The sequence below is a fragment of the Tachyglossus aculeatus genome, assembly GCF_015852505.1.
Source record: "Tachyglossus aculeatus isolate mTacAcu1 chromosome 12 unlocalized genomic scaffold, mTacAcu1.pri SUPER_6_unloc_1, whole genome shotgun sequence".
In the NCBI taxonomy this organism is placed as follows: Eukaryota; Metazoa; Chordata; class Mammalia; order Monotremata; family Tachyglossidae; genus Tachyglossus; species Tachyglossus aculeatus.
The window spans coordinates 20,393,218-20,405,248 of record NW_024044828.1 but is presented as its reverse complement, the minus strand read 5'-3'; the positions used below and the strand labels follow the sequence as shown (position 1 = coordinate 20,405,248).

General features: G+C 53.0%; 1 protein-coding gene across 1 annotated transcript in view; it reads left to right on the top strand.

Annotated features, from left to right (window-relative positions):
• Positions 1–12,031, top strand: part of KNL1 (kinetochore scaffold 1) — a 46,445-nt gene that overhangs the window by 31,398 nt on the left and 3,016 nt on the right. The window contains exons 11-22 of the mRNA XM_038741158.1: positions 421–556; positions 715–782; positions 1,092–1,190; positions 1,982–2,097; positions 3,813–3,903; positions 5,074–5,190; positions 6,518–6,605; positions 7,560–7,652; positions 8,346–8,385; positions 8,844–8,945; positions 9,734–9,834; positions 11,390–11,458. Of these exons, the coding sequence (XP_038597086.1) occupies positions 421–556; positions 715–782; positions 1,092–1,190; positions 1,982–2,097; positions 3,813–3,903; positions 5,074–5,190; positions 6,518–6,605; positions 7,560–7,652; positions 8,346–8,385; positions 8,844–8,945; positions 9,734–9,834; positions 11,390–11,458 (1,120 nt within the window). The remainder of the gene's footprint in view (positions 1–420; positions 557–714; positions 783–1,091; positions 1,191–1,981; positions 2,098–3,812; positions 3,904–5,073; positions 5,191–6,517; positions 6,606–7,559; positions 7,653–8,345; positions 8,386–8,843; positions 8,946–9,733; positions 9,835–11,389; positions 11,459–12,031) is intronic.

Genomic DNA, 12,031 nt, shown 5'->3' with positions numbered 1-12,031 from the left:
GGACACGTCCCCTGCCCTTAACGAGCTTACAGTCTAGAGACGGGAAACAGACATTTAAAAAAATTACAGATTTGGGAAATGTAAGGCTGTGAACATTAGTGGTGTGCTCTCCTTCCCTCTTGAGTCCCATGTGGGACAGGCACTGTGTCCGACCTCATTGCCTTCTGTCTATCCCAATGCTTAGTACAGAATAAGTGATTAATAAATACCATAACATTGCAAGGGATCCTGTCTTTAGATTGTAAACTCCTTGAAGGCTGGGATTGGGCCATTTTACCTGTACTGGATTCTCCAAGCACTTAGTACGATGCTCTGCACACAGTAGGTGCTCAAGAAATAGCATTGATTGATTGATTGATCCACCCCAAGCCCACTGCGTCAATTCTCTTTCCCGACGGCTTCCCCGATTGACCCTTTCAGCCGTCCCACCAGGCCGAAGACCACAAGGGTAAGAGTCCTCCCAGCCTCCTCGCGAAGAGTTTGAGCAGGACTCCCGCTAGCTGCAGCAGCTCCCTGGACTCCACCAAGGCGGAGGGGTCATCCATGGATTTCAGCAGTAAGAGGCGGGGGGCCTGGGCCCGTTGGGGGCGGGAAGACTCGGGCGGGGAAGCGTGGGGAGGGAGCCAAGGCATGTCCCAGTCTTCTTGGAAAAAAAAAAAGGCCCAGAAAGAGTAACCCCGGGTCCTAAGCAGCCTTCTCTCTGTGTGATTCTAGTGCAGCGAAGCAGTTACATGGAGTCTCAGTTCCCCAGGGACAGTATGTGCGAAGAAAACCTGAAGGAGGTAAGGTCTGAGCGGTCCGGAAGTTGGGCCTTCTCAGTGCCAAGCCGAGGCGTTTCTGTTTTCACCGTCCTCCCTCTAAACTCGCCTCGAGCTGCTGCCCGGCCACGGCACTGGCCGGCGGCCAGCCTGGGTTTGGTTGCCGACTCGGTCGGGCTCCATCAGCTCCCTGGCGCGGGCCAGTGCCCTGCCGCAGAAGGCAGTCGCTCCCGCGCGGGAGGAAGAGCTCGGGTCAAGAGCGGCGAGGGCTCAAGCGGGTCGCCTTGGGAGAGGGGTGCCAACTTTCTTCCCCTCCCTTGTCCCTTCCCCCAGAAACTCAAGGACGGCCGGATCACCGTGGGCGAGTTCTTCACCCTTCTCCAAGTCCACATCCTGATCCAGAAACCCCGGCAGAGCAAGCTGCCAGGCAATGTAAGCGGCCCCTCCTGGTAACCCTTCGATGGTAACCCTTCGAACGCTGCCCTTCGATTCCCTCCGAAGCCAGTCCCACCCCGGCCATGGCCGGGGGAGTCAGAGGAGGAGCAGTCTCTGCTAAAAAGCTCGCGTCTATTTCCCGAGGCTGGCAAGTCTTGGATATTTGACCTGAGTAAATCCTCCTCGCTCTTTCTTGTGGCCTTTAGTTCCGGGTGGGCCAGGGTAGGCGGATTTTGCTTTCAGTTAAAGCCGAGAATGTGGCTGTCGTCTGTGGGCGGAATGGGCCCCTGAGGCCCACAGTGCCCACCTGGGGAGAAGGTGGCTGCCACGTGTGGGGGACTGTCATGAACCCCTCTCCGCACCCCACCCTCTCCCCCGTCTTGATGCGTCACTCAGAACTTCAGGCCGCAAGTCAGCTCCAGCCGGTGATTCACTAGGGGAGGCGGCATGAAGTTGCCCCCACTCACCCTGGCCGGGCACAGAGCCATCCCCAGGAACCTCACACCAAAATAGAGCCACCACCCCATAGGGACTCTGACAGTAATCCCCCCTTCCAGATTTCTTTTAAAGCCTGCCAGCCTGCTGGCAAAACCCAGTAGGCCATCTCTCCAAGTGCCCTGCTTTTGTTGCGCTCTGCCAAGCGTTTGGAAGCGCTCAGTATAAAGCGATGATGGTTCAGATCGAAAATCCGAAGCCAGGCCTGAGCTCGGGATCGTGGATCCGACCTAAAGCGAGTCCTCCTGCGGGTCTCTGGATTGAGTTCCTCAACGGGTCTTCTCCTCTTCCAGTGTGCCTTGAGTGCCCCATCCTCTCCAGAAGACCTGTTTATGAGCCAGTATGTCTACCGCCCCAAGATCCAGATTTACGAAGAGGACTGCCAGGCTCTCCGCCAGACAATCGAGGAGTAAGGCCGCTAGACTTGTTGGGGACGGGGGGTGGGTGCGGTTCTGCAGTCCATCTCCCCGACACCGAGTTCAGGCCTGAAGCCGAATGCCCAAACAAGCAGTAATAATGATGACGATGGTATTTGTCAGGCAGACGTCTTCTTGGCATAGCTACCTCACAAAGGGCAGAAACTTACCGTTATAGGTGTAAAACTATGCCACGCTAGTGCTCCTCCAGGGCTGGGTGCTTTCCTGATTGTGGTCGCGCACTCCGGGACTGAGGAGGTAAACTAGAGTGGGTGCTCCCCTAAAACCCCGGACGATTATAGAACAGACCAAGGGTCGTCTGCAGGGATTGACACAGTTAACCAGAATGTCTCTGTTTATATTGTATATACTAGAGAAGCAGCGTGGCTCAGTAGAAAGATCACGGGCTTTGGAGTCAGTGTTCATGGGTTCAAATCCCGGCTCCGCCAATAATAATAATAATAATGATGGCATTTGTTAAGCGCTTACTGTGTGCAAAGCACTGTTCTAAGCGCTGGGGGGGATACAGTGGGATCAAGTTGTCCCACGTAGGGCTCACAGTCTTGATCCCCATTTTTACAGGTGAGGTAACTGAGGCTCAGAGAAGTTAAGCGGCTTGCCCAAGGTCACACAGCAGACTTGTGGCAGAGGCGGGATTCGAACCCACGGCGTCTGACTCCAAAGCCCGGGCTCTTTCCACCGAGCCAGTTGTCAGCTGTGTGACCTTGGGCAAGTCGCTTAGCTTCTCTGCGCCTCAGTTACCTCATCTGTAAAATGGGGATTGATTGTGAGCCCCCTGTGGGACAACCTGATCACCTTGTAACCTCCCTAGCGCTTAGAACAGTGCTTTGCACATAGTAAGCGCTTAATAAATGCCATCATCATCATCATATTGTACTCTCCCAAGTGCTTAGTGCAGTGCTCTTCCCATGAAAGCGCTCAATAAATATGATTGATTAGTAATAATAACAATAATAATAATGTGGTATTAAGCGCTTAAGCAGCGTGGCTCAGTGGAAGGAGCCCGGGCTTTGGAGTCAGAGGTCATGGGTTCTAATCCCGGCTCCGCCAATTGTCGGCTGCGTCACTTTGGGCAAGTCACTTTTTACGTCTCTGTGCCTCAGTTCCCTCATCTGTAAAATGGGGATTAAGACTGTGAGCCCCCCGTGGGCCAACCTGATCACCTTGTAACCTCCCCAGCGCTTAGAACAGTGCTTTGCATATAGTAAGCACTTAAAAAATGCCATTATTATTATTATGTTCCAGGTACTGTACTAAGCGCTGAGGTGGATATAAATAAATCGGGTTGGACACAGGCCCTGTCTCATGTGGGGCTCACAGTCTCAGTCCCCCATTTTGCAGATGAGGTAACTGAGGTACTTGGACTTCCCAAGCGCTTAGTACAGTGCTCTGCACACAGTAAGCACTCAATAAATATGATTGAATGAATGAATGAATGAGGCCCAGAGAAGTGAAGTGACTTGCCCAGGGTCACAAAGCAGACAGGTTGGCGGAGCCGGGATTAGAACCCATGACCTTCTAACTCCCAGGCCCTTGCTCTGTCCACTACACTGTGCTGCTTCTCTAAACGGGGCCCCTCAGTTGGTAGGGGGTGGTGGTTCTCAAAGCTCGGCCGTCTGAGACCGAGGCAGACGTTATTTCCCCTTGAAATAAGCTAAGGCCCCCCCCCGCCTCCTCTGGGTTTCAGGTTGAAGCTCTGCGCCAAAGGTCAAGATAAACTCCTGGTGGACGTAAACAGGAGCCTGTGGGAAGTGATGCGAGGCTGCTCCGACGAAGAGGTAGCTCCGAGCCTTTGGTCCCCGGTAGTTCTCGGGGTCCCCGGGGCCACGGGGGTTTGCAGGACCCACAGAGCGGAGGGGATTGGCGGCTCCTTTTCCCCGAATGAAGTGGGGCTCCTCCCTTGAGAGGACCCTGCCGACCTCGAGACCCCGAGTTCCGACTCCGCCGCGTGTCTTCTAAAGAAGCTCTCCTTAATGAAGATCTCCCTTATCCTCCAGAACTCATGGGAGACATTTCTGCGATGGTTGTCGGGGGGAGACTTTTTCCTTACGCCTGGTCGGAGAAGGCACATTTCAATCAATCAATCAATCAATCAATCGTATTTATTGAGCGCTTACTATGTGCAGAGCACTGTACTAAGCGCTTGGGAAGTACAAATTGGCATCACATAGAGACAGTCCCTGCCCAACAGTGGGCTCACAGTCTAAAAGGGGGAGACAGAGAACAGAACCAAACATACCAACAAAATAAAATAAGTAGGATAGAAATGTACAAGTAAAGCCCCCCCCCGACTAAGCCCTCTTCTCCCACTCCCTTTTATGTCACCCTGCCTTGCTTTTTAGACTGTGAGCCCACTGTTGGGTAGGGACTGTCTCTATGTGATGCCAACTTGTACTTCCCAAGCGCTTAGTACAGTGCTCTGCACATAGTAAGCGCTCAATAAATACGATTGATTGATTGATTGATTGATTCTTTCATTCACCCCCCTCCATCCCCATGGCACGTATGTCCATATCTGTCATTTATTTGTTTACATTAAGGTCTCTCTCCCCCTCTAGACTGTGAGCACCCTGTGGGAAGGGAATTTGTCAGTTGTTATATTGTACTCTCCCAAGTGCTTAGCACAGTGCTTTGCACACAGTAGCGCTCAGTAAATCCGATCGAATGAATGAATGCAAAGCAGCAGCACTCGGTCAGCCTCAGAAAAGGCCGAGTGGCAGGAATCGTAGACCATCAGATGGGGTGTTTGTCCTAAATTTACACCCAACTTGGAGCTGGAAGCGAGGAGTCCCGGCTGATCTTTCGCTCGGATGCGGACAGAAATACGTTCCCAGAAAGGGGGAGAGGGGGCTAGGAAATTGGGAAGACAACGAAGGTCACACAGGGAGTCTCCCTTGGTCCCTGGCCGGCTTTGGGGCCGCAACCGTCTCTGGTTCTGTCTCCCGCAGCTGAAGACCTTCGGAGAAGACCTGAACAAGATGAAGTCGCGTTTCACCAAGAAGAGCAAACTCTTGGCCCATCAACGGAAAGTGGCTCTGTACAGTAAACTGGTGCAGTCCTGTCAGGTAACACTGAGGCGGGGAGGAAGGTCGGGGTCAGCCGGGAGCGACTCGCGGGGTTCTGGAAGCTGGAAATAGGGTCCGGCGGGGCCCAGCCGTCCGCTAACCAGTCCGTGCCAGGTCTGTCGGGATGCGTCCGAGCAGCAGCAGGAGGGCCCGGGGTCTCGTCCTGAGGGGACCGTACAGGGGCAACCAGGCGTCAGTCAGTGAGTGGTACTTATGGAGTGCTTAGTACAGTGCTCTGCACATAGTAAGCGCTCAATAAATACGATTGATTGATTGATTGATTGAATAATAACAATAATAGTAATGATGATCTGTACTAAATGCTTGGGAAGAATACACATTCCCCTATCCAAGTTTCAGAGCTGGGCGCATGGGGAAGGGGAGGGAGTAGCAATATAATAATAATAAGACTGAGCCCCTTCCTTCCTCTCCCCCTCGTCCCCCTCTCCATCCCCCCATCTTACCTCCTTCCCTTCCCCACAGCACCTGTATATATGTATGTATGTTTGTACATATTTATTACTATATTTATTTTACTTGTACATATCTATTCTATTTATTTTGTTAGTATGTTTGGTTTTGTTCTCTGTCTCCCCCTTTTAGACTGTGAGCCCACTGTTGGGTAGGGACTGTCTCTATACGTTGCCAATTTGTACTTCCCAAGCGCTTAGTCCAGTGCTCTGCACACAGTAAGCGCTCAATAAATATGATTGAGGATGATGTTGATGATGCTTACTGCACGCCAAGCACCATACTAAACCCTTGGGAGAGTACAGTACAGCGGAATTGTTAGACACAGTCAGTCGTCAACAACTTTCCAGAGTAGAGGACGTGCTAAAAGCCAACCTCACGTGTGTCAGCTCCCACGTCTCCCCACCTCCGGTTCTGGTTCAGAAAGCTGGAGGGGCCCCGGACAAGTCCGAATCTAGACGTTTTTGCCAAATTCTCGCCCTCGTGCTCAGGCCGCAGAAGGGACGGTCTCGGGGAGGACCCGGGAACGAGGATTGGAATCCCCAAGTCATGGGGGAGAGGGCCAGAATGCGGCCGCCAACCTGGCCCCCGGGCCTTGGCCGGCATTCTCGCCCCCGGGTGACTCCCCGGTTCTCGCTCCGAAGGAGGAGGTGACGCACGCACTAGGGCGGGGGAGAGTCCCAAGGTCAGGCCTTGGGACTCCGGAGAGTGCCCCGGTTCAGAGCCCGCTGGTCACGTCGGGATCCCGGGCGAGCCGGTTCCTTTCTGCGAATGTTCAGAGAGGGGCTTCCCGCCTGAGGTGGGCTGCCCCTTTCACTTCCTCGCTGAGTTTCTCCTTCCCTCACTGCATGCCTAGGTCCAATGGGAGAAGCTCCAGAATATGGTGGAGAGGACGGATGGCGTGCTGGAGGAAGTGGATTCCAGCCTGGCGGTGCTGCAGATAGGTGACGTTTTTAGGGGGAGGCTGGGGTGGATCCCTCCCAGGATTCCCATTTGTCTGAGGGGGTCTCAGAAACTCACTCCAGGAATCATACTTTAGTGGGGCTTATAGGGAGGGCGGGGGTCTCCCAGCCATCTCCCAGCTTCTAAGGAATTGGGGCCATTGCAGTTTAATCTCCTCACCGTACCTCGTTCTCACCTGTCCCGCCATCGACCCCCGGCCCACGTCATCCCCTGGGCCTGGAATGCCCTCCCTCTGCCCATCCGCCAAGCTAGCTCTCTTCCTCCCTTCAAGGCCCTACTGAGAGCTCACCTCCTCCGGGAGGCCTTCCCAGACTGAGCCCCTTCCTTCCTCTCCCCCTCGTCCCCCTCTCCATCCCCCCCACATCTTACCTCCTTCCCTTCCCCACAGCACCTGTATATATGTATATATGTTTGTACATATTTATTACTCTATTTATTTTACTTGTACATATCTATTCTATTTGTTTTATTTTGTTAGTATGTTTGGTTTTGTTCTCTGTCTCCCCCTTTTAGACTGTGTGCCCACTGTTGGGTAGGGACTGTCTCTAGATGTTGCCAACTTGTACTTCCCAAGCGCTTGCACACAGTAAGCGCTCAATAAATACGATTGATGATGATGATGATGATGATGATTGCAGTTGGGGTGCCACACTAGCAGGGCCCTGAGGGCATCTCCGTGAACCCAGGCCGTGTTTCTAGGAGCGAGTGAGCCCCCCAGGCCGATGACCCCGGGGTCTTTCAGCCACAGTCCCGGGATCCACAAACCGCTGTCTCGTGGCCACATGAAGGAGGGAGGAAGGGAAGCTTTCCACGTTCTCTCCTCCCCTGATGCCGGAGCTGTGGTAGACACGCCCCTGACTGCCAAGGTCCCGGGCCCTCGGGGACCCGCGTGGGACGTGCACGGACTCTCCGTAATGCCTGGTGTTCTCCGTTAGAAACGGAGATCCTGGAGCAGTGTGAGGAGGATGCCAGCCCTGATTCGGACTGCGACGTGGAATGGAAATGCGGAATGAGAGCTGTGAAACAAGGTACCGGGCTGCCTGCTGATAATAATAATAATAACTGGTTACTATTATTAAGTGCTTACCGTATGTGCCGAACACTGTACCTTAGCAAAGTAGCTACAAGTGTTTGGGGTAGGTACAAGATGATAAGATCTAGGCTGTGAGCTTGTTGTAGGGTAGGGACCGTCTCTATATGTTGCCAACTTGTGCTTCCCAAGGGCTTAGTACAGTGCTCTGCACACAGTAAGCGCTCAATAAATACAACTGAATGAATGAATAAGATCGAACATCATCCCAGTCCCACACAGTCTAAGAGGTAGGGGGACCAGATGTCTTATCCCTGTTTTATAGGTGAGGAAACTGAGGCCCAGAGACAGTAAGTGAGCTTGTCCGGGGCCACGCAGCGGGCCATCAGCAGAGCCGGGACTAGAAACCGGGTCCTCTGACTTTCAGTCCCACGCCGCTAAGTTAGAGAGTTGGGCCTGAGGGGAGGTTCGGTGGAGTGAGGAAAGGGAGAGCTTGGGAGATGAGGGCTGGGGGAAGGGCCTGTTCTGGGCAAATCCACACCTCCACAGCTGGGGTGTCCCCCGGGGTCCAAACAGCACCCAACCTGACGGTGAAAATCGGACTCTGTTCATTGAGTGGCTGGAAGCCAGGTTCGGCTCTTCACCTCTTTCCCTCTCTAAAGCGCTAAGTTGCCATTTTTCTCCTTTTTAGAACTGGAGAGCCTGCAGACCCAGGAGGAGGAACTGCTAAGGTAGGGCTGGCAGAGGGGGAAGGGTCTTGTCCCAAGGGGCCAGGCCTTGGGGAGACTAGGAGATGGAGTCCACTCCAGCCGGGGCTGGCCAACAGTCTGGCTTGGCCCAAGATTCCCGCAAGAATCCAAGATGAGGTCGGAGTCAGTCCCCGTCCCACAGGACGTTCACAGTCTAAGGAGGCGGGAGAACCGGTAGCGAACCCCCGTTTTCCAGTCGAGGGAACTGAGGCCCAGAGAAGTGAGGTGACCCGCCCAACGTCAAGCAGCAGGCATGAAGTCCCCTAGGTTTGTGGAACGGGGAGAGAGAGGTTCCCCCAGAGAAAGCTTGAAGGGAGAGGACTTGGCAGTCTGTGATTCTTCTCCTCTCAGTCCCACCCGCCCGGGCGGATTTGGGAGTTTGTGCCGAGAGGCCCGGCCGACCTACCGTAAAGCCTCTGACTCTGAGCTTTGGTCTGTAGGAGCGTAGCAGACCTGAAGAGGGAGAAACAGCAGGCTCTTTCTACGATGAGCCATTGGCAAGAAGAAACAAGAAGAGCGGAAAAATGGATCAACAAACTCACGTGAGAAATCTGGGTTCCCCCCCCCCTCCAACCATCGGGAGGACGAAGACCGTCAGCTCCTGATTCCGTGCCTCAGGGGAGGGGAATGGCAGCACAGCCTGCAGAGCCCCAACGGGAGAATCGTCTTGAGGGCGAGCGGGCGGGGACTTGGGGGGGAACCTTAGCGAGCCGCGTTTGAGCCCCCGTTCTTCCGTGGGTGTCCCCCGCGGGAGAGGAGATGGCACTCCCAGCTGGAGGTGGCGTAGGGAGCGGGTCTTGAGAACCTCCAGCCGGAAGGACCGGTACCTCTGTGTGGACGGTGGAGTGGTGGCGGCCACTTTCACTTCCTCGGTGACTTTCTCGGGCACAAGGTAGTCCGCTTGCCCTCATCGCCCGTCACCCTTGCCTTCTCCACGGCCCTGGTGTAGCATGCGCCGCTTTGGCCCGCTGCAGCTGGGCCGAGCCACAGCCTTCTAAGTCACCGTTTGGACTTGGCATCACCCCGGCTCAGGGGCCCGGTGGTGTAGGATTTGCCCCGCCGCCCCCCGCCCCGGGATTCTCTGTCCAGATTCCAGCCGTGACAGTCCCGATCCTTGGATCTGAACTGGAGAGAGCACTGTGTGGGGGGAGATCAATCGTGATCTAATCGATCGATCGTATTTACGGAGGACTTACTGCGTGCCGAGCACTGTACTAAGCCTGGGCCCTCTCATCCCATTTGCTTCTGATCTGGTCTACCTGTTGGAAATTGAATTCCAAAACCTGGGGGTTTTGAGGGGGATTCTCATACTCTGTCTCTGTCTCTTTAGCTTCTCAGAGTGGGAGATCAAGGAATGGAACAGTCAGCAGGCCACGTTCACCTTCCTTTATGACTCACTGGACCTCACCTTCACCTTTGGGGAGCCCATGGGTGAGGAGGGGACCCTCCCCTGAGGTCAGGGCTGCCCCGGGGCCTTGGCAAACAGACACAACGGATGCACCACTCAGGTCTTTGGTCTCAAATCCGTCATTAGGAGAGAGAGGGCAGCCAGGAAGATGCCAAAGAACAATTGTGGTTTCACTAAGCACTTATACGCTCAGCACTCTAGATAATAATAATGATAATGATGGTATTTGAGCGCTTACTATGCGCAAAGCACTGTTCTAAGCGCTGGGGTAGACACTGTTATGGGCAGGGATTGTCACTATTGTATTGTACTTTCCCAAGCGCTTAGTACGGTGCTGTGCCCACAGTAAGCGCTTAATAAATGTGAATGAACGGAGTAAGCGCTGAACAAATAACATCATTACTAAACACCAAGGTAGACGCAAGATATTCAGTTCAGATAAAAGACCTGCCCCACATTGGGCTCACAGTCCAAGTAGAAGGGAGGCTAGCGCTTAGTACAGTGCTCTGCACACAGTAAGCGCTCAATAAATACAATTGATGATGACTAGGCATTGAATCCCCATTTTACAGATGAGGAAAATGAGCCACGGAGAAGTGTAGCGATTTGCCCAGGGTCACACAACTGGCAAAGCGGCGGAGCTGGGACTGGAGCCCACTCCCTCTTGCTCCCAGGCCCCGGGCTCTTCCCACTTTACCACACTGCCTCTCAGGGGGGATAACCCTAATTTTAAGGGGCTCCTCGCCCATACTGGGAACGGGTCTTTGGGCAAGACACGTCCTACTCTATTGCTTAATAAAACTTGCTTAGAGCGGAGCTTTGTAGGCAGCGCTCCTTAGACCGGCAACTTTGCTACATAATAATTGTGGTATTTGTTAAGCGCTTACTATGTGCCAAGCACTTTAAGCGCTTACTATTATTTACTGAGCACTTACTGTGTGGAGAGCCCTGTATCCAGTGCTTGGGAGAGTTCAGTATAACAGAGGTGGTAGACATGTTCTCAACCCACAAGGAGGTTACATTCATTCATTCAATCAATCGTATTTATTGAGCGCTTACTGTGTGCAGAGCACTGTACTAAGCGCTTACAGACTTGAGGTAGTATTTATTGGTACAGTGCACCGATCTTGGTGCTTGGGAAGTATAAAATAAACAAGTGAAGTATTCCCTGTTCACAAGGATGTTACACTCTAAACAGGAAAGGCAGGCATAAAAGTACTTGCAACTTCTCTATATGTTGCCAACTTGTACTTCCCAAGTGCTTAGTACAGTGCTGTGCACACAGTAAGCGCTCGATAAATACGATTGAATGAGTGAATGAACTTAGCCCGTGAGAGGCATCACTTTAACCGGGGAGCAAAACATTAGTGTCAGATTCCTTCTCCCCGTCCAAATCCGGTTTGAGATTTGGGATTTGGAGGAAAGACGGGGCTCGTTAGATGCTGTGAAGCCCAGGAGTAAGACAGTTGCGTCTTCACTTGGGCAACGAGGTGGAAGGTTGACTGGTAGATGGTTTAACCCCATGCCTAAGCTGCCGTAAAAAAATAACTTTTTTTTTTCCCTTCTGGCCTCTCCTAGGTGATTCTGTCTTTAATGACAAGCCTTGTAGGTCAGTCATTGACGTGAACTTTGAATCTCAATTAGACGGTAAGGCAGTTATCCCGGGAATAGTCTTGAAGCTTCGATCCGGGTGGGGTTTAGTTTTACCTGGAAAATCGTAGGCTTTCTGGCCTGAAGATGGACATATGGGAGTGGGGTGGACACAAGAGAGAAGGACCATAAAACGTAGAGAAAGCGTAAAAGCTCTCTCCTCCGTGGAGCGTTTTGCTCTCCAAGCACGATGATTATAATATTGGCATTTGTGAAGTGCTTACTATGTGCCAAACACTGTATTAAGCACTGGGGTAGATTCAAGGGAATCAAGTTGGACACAGTCCCCATCTCACTGTCTGATTGGAGGGAGAACAGATATCGAATCCCCGTTATGCAGATGGGGAAACTGAGGTAGAGAGAATTTAAGTGACCTGCCTAAGGTTATCCAGCCGGTAAGTGGCGGAGCCGGGATCACAACCCTAGTCTTCTGACTCCCGGCCCCAAGCTCTTTCCACACAAGTGTGGAAAGCAAGCATCTGGAGAAATTCTGGCCGATGATCCTTCCCTCTAGACTGTAAGCTTGTTGCGGGCAGGGTACGAATCTACCCACTCTGTTGTGTCGTACTC